We start from the raw sequence: 18,556 nt of genomic DNA, 5'->3' as shown, positions 1-18,556 counted from the left end.
AGGGATAGACTGATGGGAGAGTTAGGGGACTAGGGGGATAGACTGATGGGAGAGTTAGGGGACGAGAGGGATAGACTGATGGGAGAGTTAGGGGACTAGAGGGATAGACTGATGGGAGAGTTAGGGGACTCGAGGGATAGACTGATGGGAGAGTTAGGGGACTAGAGGGATAGACTGATGGGAGAGTTAGGGGACTAGAGGGATAGACTGATGGGAGAGTTGGGGGACTAGAGGGATAGACTGATGGGAGAGTTAGGGGACTAGAGGGATAGACTGATGGGAGAGTTGGGGGACTAGAGGGATAGACTGATGGGAGAGTTAGGGGACTAGAGGGATAGACTGATGGGAGAGTTAGGGGACTAGAGGGATAGACTGATGGGAGAGTTAGGGGACTCGAGGGATAGACTGATGGGAGAGTTAGGGGACTAGAGGGATAGACTGATGGGAGAGTTGGGGGACTAGAGGGATAGACTGATGGGAGAGTTGGGGGACTAGGGGGATAGACTGATGGGAGAGTTGGGGGACGAGAGGGATAGACTGATGGGAGAGTTAGAGGACTAGAGGGATAGACTGATGGGAGAGTTAGGGGACTAGGGGGATAGACTGATGGGAGAGTTGGGGGACGAGAGGGATAGACTGATGGGAGAGTTAGAGGACTAGAGGGATAGACTGATGGGAGAGTTAGGGGACTAGGGGGATAGACTGATGGGAGAGTTGGGGGACTAGAGGGATAGACTGATGGGAGAGTTGGGGGACTAGAGGGATAGACTGATGGGAGAGTTAGGGGACTGGAGGGATGGGCTTCGATGGGAGAGTTGGGGGACTCGAGGGATGGGCTTCACTTGGGAGAGTTAGGGGACGAGAGGGATGGGCTTCGCTGGGAGAGTTGGGGGACTAGAGGGATGGGCTTCGCTGGGAGAGTTGGGGGACTCGAGGGATAGACTGATGGGAGAGTTAGGGGACTAGGGATAGACTGATGGGAGAGTTAGGGGACTAGGGGGATAGACTGATGGGAGAGTTGGGGGACTAGAGGGATAGACTGATGGGAGAGTTAGGGGACTGGAGGGATGGGCTTCGATGGGAGAGTTGGGGGACTCGAGGGATGGGCTTCACTTGGGAGAGTTAGGGGACGAGAGGGATGGGCTTCGCTGGGAGAGTTGGGGGACTAGAGGGATGGGCTTCGCTGGGAGAGTTACGGGACTCGAGGGATAGACTGATGGGCGAGTTAGGGACCTAAAGGGATGGGCTTCACTTGGGAGGGTTAGGGGACTGGAGAGATGGGCTTCCCTGGGGGAGTTGGGGGACTGGAGAGATGGGCTTTGATGGGAGAGTTAGGGGACTAGAGGGATGGGCTTCGATGGGAGAGTTGGGTGATGGGCTTTGATGGGAGAGTTGGGGGATGGGCTTTGATGGGAGAGTCGGGGACTAGAGGGATGGGCTTCGATGGGAGAGTTGGGGGATGGGATTCGATGGGAGAGTTGGGGGATGGGCTTTGATGGGAGAGTCAGGGGACTAGAGGGATGGGCTTCGATGGGAGAGTTAGGGGACTAGAGGGATGCGCTTCGATGGGAGAGTTGGGGGACGAGAGGGATGGGCTTCGATGGGAGAGTTAGGGGACTAGAGGGATAGACTGATGGGAGAGTTGGGGGACTAGAGGGATAGACTGATGGGAGAGTTAGGGGACTGGAGGGATGGGCTTCGATGGGAGAGTTGGGGGACTAGAGGGATGGGCTTCACTTGGGAGAGTTCGGGGACGAGAGGGATGGGCTTCGCTGGGAGAGTTGGGGGACTAGAGGGATGGGCTTCGCTGGGAGAGTTACGGGACTCGAGGGATAGACTGATGGGCGAGTTAGGGACCTAAAGGGATGGGCTTCGCTTGGGAGGGTTAGGGGACTGGAGAGATGGGCTTCCCTGGGGGAGTTGGGGGACTGGAGAGATGGGCTTTGATGGGAGAGTTAGGGGACTAGAGGGATGGGCTTCGATGGGAGAGTTGGGTGATGGGCTTTGATGGGAGAGTTGGGGGATGGGCTTTGATGGGAGAGTCGGGGACTAGAGGGATGGGCTTCGATGGGAGAGTTGGGGGATGGGATTCGATGGGAGAGTTGGGGGATGGGCTTTGATGGGAGAGTCAGGGGACTAGAGGGATGGGCTTCGATGGGAGAGTTAGGGGACTAGAGGGATGCGCTTCGATGGGAGAGTTGGAATACAGGAGAGTTAGGGGATGAGAGGGACGGGGCTTGAGCAGAGAGTTGGGATTCAGTTCCTTTCCCATCCCCCACCCCCCATGGTGCCTGTATTGGACGAGGACTATGTATAAATGCAGTAATGCTGTTTCACGGTCTCTCCCTCCCAGGGCTCCCGAGATCTTGACTCACAGTGGCCATAACCGAGGGGTTGACTGGTGGAGCCTTGGAGCGCTCGCCTACGATATGCTGACTGGGTCGGTAGGTACAGTAACTCACTCTCCCACCCGGTCTGTGGGCCTGAGCATCTTTCCTCAGCCTGCTCCTCTTTCTACTCTCTCTCACTCTCTTCCGTGTAAACATTTCCACGCCACCTTCTTTGTGGCTGGTGTGACTCTACCCCTCCCCCACTGTGTCCCGCCCTCGACCCCCTGCACCCCCCCACCTCTGAAACCTCCTCCAGCCCTACAACCCTCCCTATCTCCGTATCCTCCTCCAGCCCCACAACCCTCCCTATCTCCGTATCCTCCTCCAGCCCTACAACCCTCCCTATCTCTGTAACCTCCTCCAGCCCTACAACCCTCCCTATCTCTCTAACCTCCTCCAGCCCTACAACCCTCCCTATCTCTGTAACCTCCTCCAGCCCCTACAACCCTCCCTATCTCCGTATCCTCGTACAGCCCTTCCTATCTCTGTAACCTCCTCCAGCCCTACAACCCTCCCTATCTCTGTAACCTCCTCCAGCCCCTACAACCCTCCCTATCTCTGTAACCTCCTCCAGCCCCTACAACCCTCCCCATATCTCTATAACCCCCTACAGCCCTCCCTATCTCTATAACCTCCTACAGCCCTCCGAGATCTCTGCGCGCGTCCAATTCTGGCCTCTCGCGCATCCTCCGATTTAAATCGCTCCACAATTGGCGGCCGTAAGTTCAGGTGACTGGGCCCTGAGCTCTGACCTTCCCTCCCTAAACCTCGCCGTCTCTCTCCTCTTTGACGCCGCTCCTTAAAACCTACCTCCTTGACCCAGCTTTTGGTCACCTGACCTAAAATCTGCTTAATGCGGGTCGGATTTCCGCTCCTGTGAAGTGCCTTGGGACGTTTGACGACATTGAAGGCGTGGTATCGATGTGAGATGTTGTTTACGGTCGGAGGTGCAGTGACGACATGTTTGCGGTCTGCCCGTTCTTTCTCTTTCCTCTCGCCAGCCTCCGTTCACTGCCGAGAACAGGAAGAAAACAATCGATCGGATCCTGAAATGCAAATTGTACCTGCCCCCCTACCTCACCCAAGACGCCAGGGACTTCATTCGAAAGGTCAGTCGCCTCCGTCAGTCCATGTGACAGACGTACTCAGCTCCTGATCACTGCCCAGCGACCCCCTGGGTTAGAGAGTGAGGGAAATCAGCCGGGGTTCCTGCTCCTGATCACTGCCCAGTGACCCCCTGGGTTAGAGAGAGAGGGGAAATCAGCCGGGGTTCCTGCTCCTGATCACTGCCCAGTGACCCCCTGGGTTAGAGAGTGAGGGAAATCAGCCGGGGTTCCTGCTCCTGATCACTGCCCAGCGACCCCTGGGTTAGAGAGAGGGGGAAATCAGCCTGGGTTCCTGCTCCTGATCACTGCCCAGTGACAACTGGGTTAGAGAGAGGGGGAAATCAGCCTGGGTTCCTGCTCCTGATCACTGCCCAGTGACCCCCTGGGTTAGAGAGTGAGGGAAATCAGCCGGGGTTCCTGCTCCTGATCACTGCCCAGAGACCCCCTGGGTTAGAGAGAGAGGGGAAATCAGCCTGGGTTCCTGCTCCTGATCACTGCCCAGTGACAACTGGGTTAGAGAGAGGGGGAAATCAGCCAGGGTTCCTGCTCCTGATCACTGCCCAGTGACCCCCTGGGTTAGAGAGAGAGGGGAAATCAGCCAGGGTTCCTGCTCCTGATCACTGCCCAGTGACCCCCTGGGTTAGAGAGAGAGGGGAAATCAGCCTGGGTTCCTGCTCCTGATCACTGTCCAGTGACCCCCTGGGTTAGAGAGAGAGGGGAAATCAGCCAGGGTTCCTGCTCCTGATCACTGCCCAGTGACAACTGGGTTAGAGAGAGAGGGGAAATCAGCCAGGGTTCCTGCTCCTGATCACTGCCCAGTGACCCCCTGGGTTCGAGAGAGGGGGAAATCAGCCTGGGTTCCTGCTCCTGATCACTGTCCAGTGACCCCTGGGTTAGAGAGAGGGGGAAATCTGCCAGGGTTCCTGCTCCTGGTCACTGCCCAGTGAGCCCCTGGGTTAGAGAGAGAGAGGGGAAATCAGCCAGGGTTCGTGCTCCTGATCACTGTCCAGTGACCCCCTGGGTTAGAGAGAGGGAAATCAGCCAGGGTTCCAGCTCCTGATCGCAGTCCATTGGCCCCTGGGTTAGAGAGAGAGGGGAAATCAGCCAGGGTTCCTGCTCCTGATCACTGCCCAGTGACCCCTGGGTTAGAGAGAGAGGGGAAATCAGCCAGGGTTCCTGCTCCTGATCACTGCCCAGTGACCCCCTGGGTTAGAGAGAGAGGGGAAATCAGCCAGGGTTCCTGCTCCTGATCACTGCCCAGTGACAACTGGGTTAGAGAGAGGGGGAAATCAGCCAGGGTTCCTGCTCCTGATCACTGCCCAACGACCCTGGCTTAGAGAGAGAGAGGAAATCAGCCAGGGTTCCTGCTCCTGATCACTGCCCAGTGACCCCCTGGGTTAGAGAGAGGGGGGAAATCAGCCTGGGTTCCTGCTCCTGATCACTGCCCAGTGACCCCCTGGGTTAGAGAGAGGGGGAAATCAGCCTGGGTTCCTGCTCCTGATCACTGCCCAGTGACCCCCTGGGTTAGAGAGAGAGAGAGGAAATCAGCCAGGGTCCCTGCTCCTGATCACTGTCCAGTGACCCCCTGGGTTAGAGAGAGAGGGGAAATCAGCCAGGATTCCTGCTCCTGATCACTGTCCAGTGACCCCTGGGTTAGAGAGAGGGGGAAATCTGCCAGGGTTCCTGGTCACTGCCCAGTGAGCCCCTGGGTTAGAGAGAGGGGAAATCAGCCAGGGTTCCTGCTCCTGATCACTGTCCAGTGACCCCCTGGGTTAGAGAGAGGGAAATCAGCCAGGGTTCCTGCGCCTGATCACTGTCCAGTGACCCCCTGGGTTAGAGAGAGGGAAATCAGCCAGGGTACCTGCTCCTGATCAATGCCCGGAGACCCCCTGTGTTAGAGAGAGGGAAATCAGCCTGGGTTCCTGCTCCTGATCACTGTCCAGTGACCCCCTGGGTTAGAGAGAGGGGGAAATCAGCCAGGGTTCCTGCTCCTGATCACTGCCCAGCGATCCCCTGGGTTAGAGAGAGAGGGAAATCTGCCAGGGTTCCTGCTCCTGGTCACTGCCCAGTGAGCCCCTGGGTTAGAGAGAGGGGAAATCAGCCAGGGTTCGTGCTCCTGATCACTGCCCAGCGACCCTATGGGTTAGAGAGAGGGAAATCAGCCAGGGTTCCAGCTCCTGATCGCAGTCCATTGGCCCCTGGGTTAGAGAGAGGGGAAATCAGCCAGGGTTCCTGCTCCTGATTGCTGTCCAGTGACCCCTGGGTTAGAGAGAGGGAAAATCAGCCAAGTTTCCTGCTCCTGATCACTGCCCAGTGACCCCCTGGGTTAGAGAGAGAGGGGAAATCAGCCAGGGTTCCTGCTCCTGATCACTGTCCAGTGACCCCTGGGTTAGAGAGAGGGGAAATTAGCCAGGGTTCGTGCTCCTGATCACTGCCCAGCGACCCCCTGGGTTAGAGAGAGGGAAATCAGCCTGGGTTCCTGCTCCTGATCACTGTCCAGTGACCCCCTGGGTTAGAGAGAGGGGGAAATCAGCCAGGGTTCCTGCTCCTGATCACTGCCCAGCGATCCCCTGGGTTAGAGAGAGGGGAAATCAGCCAGGGTTCGTGCTCCTGATCACTGTCCAGTGACCCCCTGGGTTAGAGAGAGAGGGAAATCTGCCAGGGTTCCTGCTCCTGGTCACTGCCCAGTGAGCCCCTGGGTTAGAGAGAGGGGAAATCAGCCAGGGTTCCTGCTCCTGATCACTGTCCAGTGACCCCCTGGGTTAGAGAGAGGGAAATCAGCCAGGGTTCCTGCGCCTGATCACTGTCCAGTGACCCCCTGGGTTAGAGAGAGGGAAATCACCCAGGGTACCTGCTCCTGATCAATGCCCGGAGACCCCTGGGTTAGAGAGAGAGAGAGAGGGGAAATCAGCCTGGGTTCCTGCTCCTGATCACTGTCCAGTGACCCCCTGTGTTAGAGAGAGGGAAATCAGCCTGGGTTCCTGCTCCTGATCACTGTCCAGTGACCCCCTGGGTTAGAGAGAGAGGGAAATCTGCCAGGGTTCCTGCTCCTGGTCACTGCCCAGTGAGCCCCTGGGTTAGAGAGAGGGGAAATCAGCCAGGGTTCGTGCTCCTGATCACTGCCCAGCGACCCTATGGGTTAGAGAGAGGGAAATCAGCCAGGGTTCCAGCTCCTGATCGCAGTCCATTGGCCCCTGGGTTAGAGAGAGGGGAAATCAGCCAGGGTTCCTGCTCCTGATTGCTGTCCAGTGACCCCTGGGTTAGAGAGAGGGAAAATCAGCCAAGTTTCCTGCTCCTGATCACTGCCCAGTGACCCCCTGGGTTAGAGAGAGAGGGGAAATCAGCCAGGGTTCCTGCTCCTGATCACTGTCCAGTGACCCCTGGGTTAGAGAGAGGGGAAATTAGCCAGGGTTCGTGCTCCTGATCACTGCCCAGCGACCCCCTGGGTTAGAGAGAGGGAAATCAGCCTGGGTTCCTGCTCCTGATCACTGTCCAGTGACCCCCTGGGTTAGAGAGAGGGGGAAATCAGCCAGGGTTCCTGCTCCTGATCACTGCCCAGCGATCCCCTGGGTTAGAGAGAGGGGAAATCAGCCAGGGTTCGTGCTCCTGATCACTGTCCAGTGACCCCCTGGGTTAGAGAGAGAGGGAAATCTGCCAGGGTTCCTGCTCCTGGTCACTGCCCAGTGAGCCCCTGGGTTAGAGAGAGGGGAAATCAGCCAGGGTTCGTGCTCCTGATCACTGTCCAGTGACCCCCTGGGTTAGAGAGAGAGGGGAAATCAGCCAGGGTTCCTGCTCCTGATCACTGCCCAGTGACAACTGGGTTAGAGAGAGAGGGGAAATCAGCCAGGGTTCCTGCTCCTGATCACTGCCCAGTGACCCCCTGGGTTCGAGAGAGGGGGAAATCAGCCTGGGTTCCTGCTCCTGATCACTGTCCAGTGACCCCTGGGTTAGAGAGAGGGGGAAATCTGTCAGGGTTCCTGCTCCTGGTCACTGCCCAGTGAGCCCCTGGGTTAGAGAGAGAGAGGGGAAATCAGCCAGGGTTCGTGCTCCTGATCACTGTCCAGTGACCCCCTGGGTTAGAGAGAGGGAAATCAGCCAGGGTTCCAGCTCCTGATCGCAGTCCATTGGCCCCTGGGTTAGAGAGAGAGGGGAAATCAGCCAGGGTTCCTGCTCCTGATCACTGCCCAGTGACCCCTGGGTTAGAGAGAGAGGGGAAATCAGCCAGGGTTCCTGCTCCTGATCACTGCCCAGTGACCCCCTGGGTTAGAGAGAGAGGGGAAATCAGCCAGGGTTCCTGCTCCTGATCACTGCCCAGTGACAACTGGGTTAGAGAGAGGGGGAAATCAGCCAGGGTTCCTGCTCCTGATCACTGCCCAACGACCCTGGCTTAGAGAGAGAGAGGAAATCAGCCAGGGTTCCTGCTCCTGATCACTGCCCAGTGACCCCCTGGGTTAGAGAGAGGGGGGAAATCAGCCTGGGTTCCTGCTCCTGATCACTGCCCAGTGACCCCCTGGGTTAGAGAGAGAGGGGAAATCAGCCTGGGTTCCTGCTCCTGATCACTGCCCAGTGACCCCCTGGGTTAGAGAGAGAGAGAGGAAATCAGCCAGGGTTCCTGCTCCTGATCACTGTCCAGTGACCCCCTGGGTTAGAGAGAGAGGGGAAATCAGCCAGGATTCCTGCTCCTGATCACTGTCCAGTGACCCCTGGGTTAGAGAGAGGGGGAAATCTGCCAGGGTTCCTGGTCACTGCCCAGTGAGCCCCTGGGTTAGAGAGAGGGGAAATCAGCCAGGGTTCCTGCTCCTGATCACTGTCCAGTGACCCCCTGGGTTAGAGAGAGGGAAATCAGCCAGGGTTCCTGCGCCTGATCACTGTCCAGTGACCCCCTGGGTTAGAGAGAGGGAAATCAGCCAGGGTACCTGCTCCTGATCAATGCCCGGAGACCCCTGGGTTAGAGAGAGAGAGAGAGAGGGGAAATCAGCCTGGGTTCCTGCTCCTGATCACTGTCCAGTGACCCCCTGGGTTAGAGAGAGGGAAATCAGCCTGGGTTCCTGCTCCTGATCACTGTCCAGTGACCCCCTGGGTTAGAGAGAGGGGGAAATCAGCCAGGGTTCCTGCTCCTGATCACTGCCCAGTGACAACTGGGTTAGAGAGAGAGGGGAAATCAGCCAGGGTTCCTGCTCCTGATCACTGCCCAGTGACCCCCTGGGTTAGAGAGAGAGGGAAATCTGCCAGGGTTCCTGCTCCTGGTCACTGCCCAGTGAGCCCCTGGGTTAGAGAGAGGGGAAATCAGCCAGGGTTCGTGCTCCTGATCACTGCCCAGCGACCCTATGGGTTAGAGAGAGGGAAATCAGCCAGGGTTCCAGCTCCTGATCGCAGTCCATTGGCCCCTGGGTTAGAGAGAGAGGGAAATCAGCCAGGGTTCCTGTTCCTGATCACTGCCCAGCAACCCCTGGGTTAGAGAGAGGGAAATCAGACAGGGTTCCAGCTCCTGATCGCAGTCCATTGGCCCCTGGGTTAGAGAGAGGGGAAATCAGCCAGGGTTCCTGCTCCTGATTGCTGTCCAGTGACCCCTGGGTTAGAGAGAGGGAAAATCAGCCAGGGTTCCTGCTCCTGATCACTGCCCAGTGACCCCCTGGGTTAGAGAGAGAGGGGAAATCAGCCAGGGTTCCTGCTCCTGATCACTGTCCAGTGACCCCTGGGTTAGAGAGAGGGGAAATTAGCCAGGGTTCGTGCTCCTGATCACTGCCCAGCGACCCTGGGTTAGAGAGGGGAAATCAGCCAGCGTTCCTGCTCCTGATCACTGTCCAATGACCCCTGGGTGAGAGAGAGAGGGGAAATCAGCCTGGGTTCCTGCTCCTGATCACTGCCCAATGAGCCCTGGGTTAGAGAGAGAGGAAATGAGCCAGGGTTCCTCCTCCTGATCACTGCCCAGCGACCCTGGGTTAGAGAGAGAGAGGAAATCAGCCTGGGTTCCTGCTCCTGATCACTGCCCAGCGACCCTGGGTTAGAGAGAGAGGGAAATCAGCCAGGGTTCCTGCTCTTGATCACTGCCCAGTGACCCCTGGGTTAGAGAGAGGGGAAATCAGCCAGGGTTCCTGCTCCTGATCACTGCCCAGTGACCCCTGGGTTAGAGAGAGAGGAAATCAGCCAGGGTTCCTGCTCCTGATCACTGTCCAGTGACCCCTGGGTTAGAGAGAGAGGGGAAATCGGCCAGGGTTCCTGCGCCTGATCACTGTCCAGTGACCCCTGGGTTAGAGAGAGAGGGGAAATCGGCCAGGGTTCGTGCTCCTGATCACTGCCCAGTGAGTCCTGGGTTAGAGAGAGAGGAAATCAGCCTGGGTTCCTGCTCCTGATCACTGCCCAGTGACCCCTGGGTTAGAGAGAGAGGAAATCAGCCTGGGTTCCAGCTCCTGATCACTGCCCAGCGACCCCTGGGTTAGAGAAAGAGAGGGAATCGGCCAGGATTCCTGCTCCTGATCCGTGCCCGGTGACCCCTGGGTTAGAGAGAGAGGGGAAATCAGCCATTTCCTTATGTTTTTCTAATTTTAATTCTTTCTGCCTTCGGACAAGCTTCTGAAGAAAAGTCCATCTCAGAGACTGGGGAATGGGCCAGGAGATGCCTCAGACATACAGGTGAGAGCTTTGCTCTGTGTCTAACCCCATGTATCTGCCCAGGGAGTGTTTGATGGGACAGTGTAGAGGGAGCTTTACTCTGTATCTAACCCGTGCTGTACCTGCCCTGGGAGTGTTTAATTGGACAGTGTAGAGGGAGCTTTACTCTGTATCTAACCCGTGCTGTACCTGCCCTGGGAGTGTTTAACGGGACAGTGTAGAGGGTGCTTTACTCTGTATCTAACCTGTGCTGTACCTGCCCCGGGAGTGTTTAATGAGACAGTGCAGAGGGAGCTTTACTCTGTATCTAACACGTGCTATACCTGCCCTGGGAGTGTTTGATGGGACAGTGCAGAGGGAGCTTTGCTCTGTGTATAACCCCATGTATCTGCCCTGGGAGTTTTTAACGGGACCGTGTAGAGGGAGCTTTACTCTGCATCTAAGGACAGTGTAGAGGGAGCTTTACTCTGTATCTAACCCGTGCTGTAACTGCCTTGGGAGTGTTTGATGGGATAGTGTAGAGGGAGCTTTCTCTGTATCTAACCCGTGCTGTACCTGTCCTGGGAGTGTTTGATGGGAAGTGTAGAGGGAACTTTACTCTCTATCTAACCAGTGCTGTACCTGCCCTGGGAGTGTTTGATGGGACAGTGCAGAGGCAGCTTTACTCTGTATCTAACCCGTGCTCTACCTGCCCTGGGAGTGTTGATGGGACAGTGTAGAGGGAGCTTTATTCTGTATCTAACCCGTGCTCTACCTGCCCTGGGAGTGTTGATGGGACAGTGTAGAGGGAGCTTTATTCTGTATCTAACCCGTGCTCTACCTGCCCTGGGAGTGTTTGATGGGACAGTGTAGAGGGAGCTTTACTCTGTATCTAAACCGTGTTGTACATGCCCTGGGAGTGTTTGATGGGACAGTGTAGAGGGAGCTTTACTCTGTATCTAACCCGTGCTGTACCTTTTTCTAGAATCATCTCTTCTTTCGGCAGATAAATTGGGATGATCTGTTGGCGAGAGAAGTCGAAACTCCATATCAGCCGTGCCTGGTGAGTGTCGGCCTTAACCCCTTCCTTACCCGACTGTAACCACCGACTGTAGACACAAAGGTTCAGTCTGGCATCTAATTAGGGGTGCGGTGCCACGGGGTTCGGGGGGTTTATATATAGAATAACAGATACCCGGGAGTGAGTTACAGGCTGGAATCTAATCGAGGGGTTCGGGGGGTTTATATATAGAATAACAGATACACGGGAGTGAGTTACAGGCTGGAATCTAATCGAGGGGTTCGGGGGGTTTATATATAGAATAACAGATACCCGGGAGTGAGTTACAGGCTGGAATCTAATCGAGGGGTTCGGGGGGTTTATATATAGAATAACAGATACCCGGGAGTGAGTTACAGGCTGGAATCTAATCGAGGGGTTCGGGGGGGGGTTTATATATGGAATAACAGATATCCGGGAGTGAGTTACAGGCTGGAATCTAATCGAGGGGTTCGCGGGGGTTTATATATGGAATAACAGATACCCGGGAGTGTGTTACAGGCTTGAATCTAATCGGCACTGTAATTTCTATCTGTGCAGCAGTCGGATGATGATGTTAGTCAGTTTGATACAAAGTTCACTCGACAAACCCCCAAGGACAGTCCGGACGACACAGAGCTGAGTGAAAGTGCGCGACAGGCCTTCGTGGTGAGTTTCTGTGGTGAGGATGTGCAATAGGGCCTATAGACTGCAGTGTAACACCAGCAGTACAGACTGCTGTGGGCCTGCCCTCCTCCTTCTTAGGCAGTCCCTCGGAACCGAGGATGACTTGCTTCTACATTAAAAATGAGTTCGCAGGTGACCAATGAGTCCAATGCGGGACCTACAGTCTCTGTCACAGGTGGGGCAGACGGTGGTTGAAGGGGCGGGTGGGTGGGGTGCTTGGGTTGACGTGCGCTCCTTGCACTACCTGCGCTTGGCTTCCGCTTGCTCCTGGCGAAGAGACTCGAGGTGTTCGGCGCCTTCTCAGATGCTTCTCCTCCACTTTGTGCGGTCTTGGGCCAGGGATTCCCAGGTGTTGGTGGGGGTGTTACACTTTTTCAAAGAGGCTTTGAGGGTGTCCTTGAATCGTTTCCTCTGCCCACCTGGGGCTCTCTTGCTGTGCCGGAGCTCTGAGTAGAGCGCTTGTTTTGGGAGTCTCGTATCGGGCATGCGGACGATGTGACCCGTCCATCGGAGCTGATCGAGCGTGGTCAAAGCTTCGATGCTGGGGATGTTGGCCTGAGCAAGAACACTGACGTTGGTGCGCCTATCCTGCCAATGGATTTGCAGGATCTTGCGGAGGCAGCGTTGGTGGTACCTCTCCAGTGCTTTGAGGTGCCTGCTTTACATGGTCCATGTCTCTGAGGCATACAGCAGGGCGGGTATCACTGCTGCTCTGTAGACCATGAGCTTAGTGCCGGGTTTGAGGTCCTGGTCTTCAAACACACTCTTCCTCAGGCAACCGAAGGCTGCACTGGCACACTTTGTTGACAGTAGGCTCCCGAGGTATGGAAAGTGGTCCACGTTGTCCAAGGCCTTGTCATGGATTTTGATAATCGGGGGGTGCGGGGGGGGCAGGTTGGTAGCGGACCTTTGTCTTACGGATGTTTAGTGCAAGGCCTATGCCCTCGTATGCTTCGGTGAAGGTGTTGACGATGGTTTGGAGTTTGACCTCCGAGTGTACGCAGACGCAAGCATCGTCTGCATACTGTAATTCGACGACCGAGGATGGGACGACCTTGGATCTGGACTGGAGGCGACGGAGGTTGAACAGTTTCCTGTTTGTTCTGTAACTTCGCTCCACTCCAGCGGGGAGCTTACTGAGGGTGAGATGGAGCATTGCAGCAAGGAAGATCGAGAAGAGCGGTGGTGCGATGACACAGCCTTGCTTGACCCCAGTTCATACGTGAATTGAACCTGTGGTGGAACCGTTGTTCAGGATCACGGCTTGCATGTCGTCGTGAAGCAGGCGGAGGATGGTGACAAACTTTTGAGGGCAGCCGAATTTGAGGAGGACACTCCATAATCCCTCATGGTTGACGGTGTCGAAGGCCTTTGTGAGATCAAAGAAGGCCATGTACAGTGGTTGGTGCTGTTCCCTGCATTTCTCTTGTAATTGACGTGCGGTGAAGATCATGTCCATTGTGCCCCTTAGTGGGCGGAATCCCCATTGCGACTCTGGGAGGAGCTCTTCGGCCACTGGGAGAAGGCGATTGAGGAGGATTCACACAGCGGGTGGTGAATCTTTGGAATTCTCTACCCCAGAGGGCTGTGGAGGCTCAGTCATTGGGTATATTCAAAACAGAAGTCGATAGATTTCTGACTAGTAAGGGCATCAAGGGATAGAAACATAGAAGATAGGAGCAGGAGTAGGCCATTCGGCCCCTCGAGCCTGCTCCGCCATTCAATGCAATCATGGCTGATCATCCAAATTCAGTACCCTGTCCCTGCTTTCTCCCTATATCCCTTGATCCCTTTAGCCTTAAGAAATATAACTAACTCCTTCTTGAATATATTTAATGAATTGGCCTCAACTGCCTTCTGTGGTAGAGAATTCCACAGGTTCACCACTCTCTGGGTGAAGAAATTCCTCCTCATCTCTGTCCTAAATGGCTTACCCCTTATCCTTAGACTGTGACCCCTGGTTCTGGACTCCCCGCCATCGGGAACATCCTTCCTGCATCTAGTCTGTCTAGTCCTGTTAAAATTTTATAAGTTTCAATGAGATCCCCTCTCATTCTTCTAAACTCCAGCGAGTATAAGCCCAATCGACCCAATCTCTCCTCATACGTCATTCCTGCCATCCCAGGTATCAGCCTGGTGAATCTTTGCTGTACTCCCTCCATGGCAAGAACATCCTTCCTCAGATAAGGCGACCAAAACTGCACACAATACTCAAGATGTGGTCTCACCAAGGCCCTGTACAACTGCAGCAAGACATCCTTGTTCCTGCACTCAAACCCTCTCGCTACGAAGGCCAACATACCATTTGCCTTCTTAACCGCCTGCTGCACCTGCATGCTTACCTTCAGCAATTGGTGCACAAGGACACCCAGGTCTCGTTGCACTTCCCCTTCTCCCAATCTATTGCCGTTCAGATAATAATCTGCCTTCCTGTTTTTGCCACCAAAGTGGCAATGGATATGGTGATATGGCCGGTGAATGGAGTTGAGGCAGAAGATCAGCCATGATCTCATTGAATGGCGGAGCGGGCTCGAGGGGCCGAATGGCCTACTCTTGCTCCTGTTTCATATGTTCTTATGCCCTGGGGGCCGGCGGGGACTGCCCTGGGAACTGCCCTGTGTAGGTTGGGTTTAAGGCTGGGTGAACATGTCAAGAGCAAGTGCCTGGGAGATGCTGTGTGGCTTGTGGTGTTGATGTCTGCCTCCCTTTGACCCTCTCTCTTTCTCTTCTCCCCCAACCCCCCTCCACGCTCCACAGGGATTTACGTACGTCGCCCCCTCGGTCTGGGAAAGCATTAAAGAGCGGTTTAGCTACGAGCCAAAAGTGAGGTGTCCACGGCAGCTCAGCAGCCCCCGAACCCCGATCAGGTACGTGAGCCTGTTACCATAGGAGCAAGAGGAGGCCCATTCAGAGCCTCGAGCCTGTTACACAGGAACAAGTGGAGGCCCATTCAGCCCCTCGAGCCTGTTACCATAGGAACAGGAGGAGGCCCATTCAGAGCCTCGAGCCTGTTACCATAGGAACAAGTGGAGGCCCATTCAGCCCCTCAAGCCTGTTACCATAGGAACAAGTGGAGGCCCATTCAGCCCCTCGAGCCTGTTACCATAGGAACAAGTGGAGGCCCATTCAGAGCCTCGAGCCTGTTAACACAGGAACAAGTGGAGGCCCATTCAGCCCCTCGAGCCTGTTACCATAGGAACAAGTGGAGGCCCATTCAGCCCCTCGAGCCTGTTACCATAGGAACAAGTGGAGGCCATTCAGCCCCTCGAGCCTGTTACCATAGGAACAAGTGGAGGCCATTCAGCCCCTCGAGCCTGTTACACAGGAACAGGAGGAGGCCATTTAGCCCCTCGAGCCTGTTCTGCCATTCAGTGACATCATGGCTGGTCTGTATCCTAACTCCATCTCCCTTAATATCCCTGTCTAGTAAAAATGTATCAATCTCAGATTTAAAGTGATTAATTGAGTGAGCATCTACTGCTTTCTGTGGGAGAGAGTTCCACACTTCTACCACCCTTTGTATGAAGAATTGTTTCCTAACCTCTCTCCTGAATGGCCCGGCTCTGATTTTAAGGTTATGACCCCCGTGTCCTAGACTCCCCCACCAGCGGAAAATGTTTCTCTCTCTACCCTATCAATTCCTTTCAAAATCCTGAAAACCTCAATCAAAACCACACTTATCCTTCTATATTCTAGGTAATACGAGCCTAATTTATGTAATCTCTCCTCATAATCTAACATTCTAACATAACGTAATCAGTGGGTCACAGACTGACCTTTCACCCTCCGGGACTGGGTGGGTCACACTGACCTTTCACCCTCCGGGACTGGGTGGGTCACACTGACCTTTCACCCTCCGGGACTGGGTGGGTCACACTGACCTTTCACCCTCCGGGACTGGGTGGGTCACACTGACCTTTCACCCTCCGGGACTGGGTGGGTCACACTGACCTTTCACCCTCCGGGACTGGGTGGGTCACACTGACCTTTCACCCTCCGGGACTGGGTGGGTCACAGACTGACCGTTCACCCTCCGGGACTGGGTGGGTCACACTGACCTTTCACCCTCCGGGACTGGGTGGGTCACACTGACCTTTCACCCTCCGGGACTGGGTGGGTCACAGACTGACCTTTCACCCTCCGGGACTGGGTGGGTCACACTGACCTTTCACCCTCCGGGACTGGGTGGGTCACAGACTGACCTTTCACCCTCCGGGAATGGATGGATCAGGGACTGACCTTTCACCCTGTGGGTCAGAAACTGACCTTTCACCCCTGCGGGGCTGTGCTCTGAGATGCCGTTTGTAATCTGATCTTATCGTGTGACTAATTATTAAATCTGAATTTGGCTGCAAAACATTGTTTGTGGCTGGAGCGGCATTGCACATCACACACTGAGCAGGAAAGGCCCAGTCCCCATCGCCAACCTGTGCCCCACACATTGAGCAGGAAAGGCCCAGGCCCCATCGCCAGCCTGTGCCCCACACACTGAGCAGGAAAGTCCCAGGCCCCATCGCCAGCCTGTGCCCCACACACCGAGCAGGAAAGGCCCAGGCCCTATCGCCAGCCTGTGCCCCCCACACAACGATCAGGAAAGGCCCAGGTCCTATCGCCAGCCTGTGCCCCACACACCGATCAGGAAAGGCCCAGGCCCTATCGCCAGCCTGTGCCCCCCACACAACGATCAGGAAAGGCCCAGGCCCTATCGCCAGCCTGTGCCCCCCACACAACGATCAGGAAAGGCCCAGGCCCTATCGCCAGCCTGTGCCCCACACACCGAGCAGGAAAGGCCCAGGTCCTATCGCCAGCCTGTGCCCCACACACACCGATCAGGAAAGGCCCAGGCCCTATCGCCAGCCTGTGCCCCCCACACAACGATCAGGAAAGGCCCAGGCCCCATCGCCAGCCTGTGCCCCACACACACCGAGCAGGAAAGGCCCAGGCTCCAAGCCCGGCCTGTGTCCCACACACACCGAGCAGGAAAGGCTCAGGCCCCATCCCCGGCCTGTGTCCCACACACACCGAGCAGGAAAGGCCCAGGCCCCATCGCCAGCCTGTGCCCCACACACACCGAGCAGGAAAGGCCCAGGTCCTATCGTCAGCCTGTGCCCCACACACACCGAGCAGGAAAGGCCCAGGCTCCAAGCCCGGCCTGTGTCCCACACACACCGAGCAGGAAAGGCTCAGGCCCCATCCCCGGCCTGTGTCCCACACACACCGAGCAGGAAAGGCCCAGGCCCTGGGCCCGGCCTGTGCCCCCCACACACCGAGCAGGAAAGGCCCAGGCCCCATCCCCGGCCCGTGTCCCACACACACCGAGCAGGAAAGGCCCAGGCCCTGGGCCCGGCCTGTGCCCCACACACACCGAGCAGGAAAGGCTCAGGGCCCGGCCTGTGCTGAACTCATCCCGGTGTGGGACTGTAAGGCCCCCCCACCCCACCAGTGAGGGTGGGGTGGGGTGGAGAACCTCCTGGAGAGGAGGGGTGGGGGGAGGAATTGCGTCCAGGAATCAGTCGGTTCCTGCCGATGTCCGTGGCCTCGGTGAGGAATTTGACGGGCTGCCTTTTTTTTTTCTCCCTTCAGCCCTCTGAAATTCTCTCTGGTCGAACAGTTCAAGGCCCTCGATGGGGCCAAGCAGCCCGAGAGAACGAAGACCACCTCCAGCGAGGTCTCGGCCCCGCTCCCCATCAGGACCCCCCCCAAGCACAGGAGGAACGATCCCGGGAAACCCTGCAAGAGGGACCGAAGATGAGGGGGGCGGGGAGGGGTGGTTGCTGGGACACCAGGAATGTATCTGTCCTTGCCCCATTCTGCCAGTCTGAGGCGCAATCATGGACCTAAGTCAATTGGATGAAGAAGGGGGCTGAGCAAGATCCCAGGGAAATGTGTATAGCTGATTTGGATTCCATTCTGTTGGGGAGAGGGGGGGGGTGTCAGGCCCTAGGCCTGTTGGGGAGAGGGGGTGTGTCGGATCCCAGGCCTGTTAGGGAGAGGGGGGGGTGTCAGGCCCTAGGCCTGTTTGGGGAGAGGGGGGTGTCGGATCCCAGGCCTGTTAGGGAGAGGGGGGGTGTCAGGCCCTAGGCCTGTTGGGGAGAGGGGGGGTGTCAGGCCCCAGGCCTGTTGGGGAGAGGGGGGGTGTCGGATCCTAGGCCTGTTGGGGAGAGGGGGGGTGTCAGGCCCTAGGCCTGTTGGGGAGAGGGGGTGTGTTGGATCGCAGGCCTGTTGGGGAGAGGGGGGGTGTCAGGCCCTAGGCCTGTTGGGGAGAGGGGGTGTGTCGGATCCCAGGCCTGTTGGGGAGAGGGGGGGTGTCAGGCCCCAGGCCTGTTGGGGAGAGGGGGGGTATTGGATCCCAGGCCTGTTGGGAGAGGGGTGTCTGGTTTTTCTCCACAATTCGCTCTCCTCGGCCCCAGTGATGATGCAATGTGTTCTCAATGCTGCTTTCCTCCGTGTGTAGAGATCATTCTGGATCATGTTTCACAGATAAATGGGTTTAACGGCTGACCTTTAACTCTACTTCATCCAGTGATGGGCTCGACTCTCCGATGGGTCGATGTGGGGGGGGGGGGTGGTGGGAGAGGGGCGGGGGGCTGGGTAGAGGTGTGGGGGAGAGGGGCGTGGCGCGGGGGGGAGAGGGGTGGGAGGGCGGGGGGAGAGGGGTAGGTAAGGGGTGGGGGAGAGGGGTGGGTGGGGGTAGAGGTGGGCAAGGGGTGGGGCATTGAGGAAGAGGTGCGGGCAAGAGGGGG

The 18,556-nt window shown here is 56.6% G+C and overlaps 1 protein-coding gene across 2 annotated transcripts in view; it reads left to right on the top strand.

Annotated features, from left to right (window-relative positions):
* Positions 1-18,312, top strand: part of LOC147092066 (ribosomal protein S6 kinase beta-1-like) — a 34,600-nt gene extending 16,288 nt beyond the window's left edge. The window contains exons 9-15 of one of the 2 annotated variants that reach the window (XM_085975809.1): positions 2,354-2,444; positions 3,392-3,499; positions 10,067-10,129; positions 11,094-11,150; positions 11,688-11,795; positions 14,571-14,680; positions 17,397-18,312. In XM_085975809.1, the coding sequence (XP_085831935.1) occupies positions 2,354-2,444; positions 3,392-3,499; positions 10,067-10,129; positions 11,094-11,150; positions 11,688-11,795; positions 14,571-14,680; positions 17,397-17,565 (706 nt within the window). In that variant the 3' untranslated portion in view covers positions 17,566-18,312. Of the gene's footprint in view, positions 1-2,353; positions 2,445-3,391; positions 3,500-10,066; positions 10,130-11,072; positions 11,151-11,687; positions 11,796-14,570; positions 14,681-17,396 lie in introns of both variants that reach the window. The other variant, XM_085975808.1, reaches the window with a different exon arrangement.
* Positions 18,313-18,556: the final 244 nt, after the last annotated feature.

This window comes from Somniosus microcephalus, unplaced genomic scaffold, assembly GCF_052327205.1.
Source record: "Somniosus microcephalus isolate GS21.2 unplaced genomic scaffold, FLI_Smic_1.0 unresolved_chr2, whole genome shotgun sequence".
Classification (NCBI taxonomy): domain Eukaryota; kingdom Metazoa; phylum Chordata; class Chondrichthyes; order Squaliformes; family Somniosidae; genus Somniosus; species Somniosus microcephalus.
The sequence above is the reverse complement of the archived record's forward strand: the minus strand, read 5'-3'. Positions and strand labels throughout refer to the sequence as shown.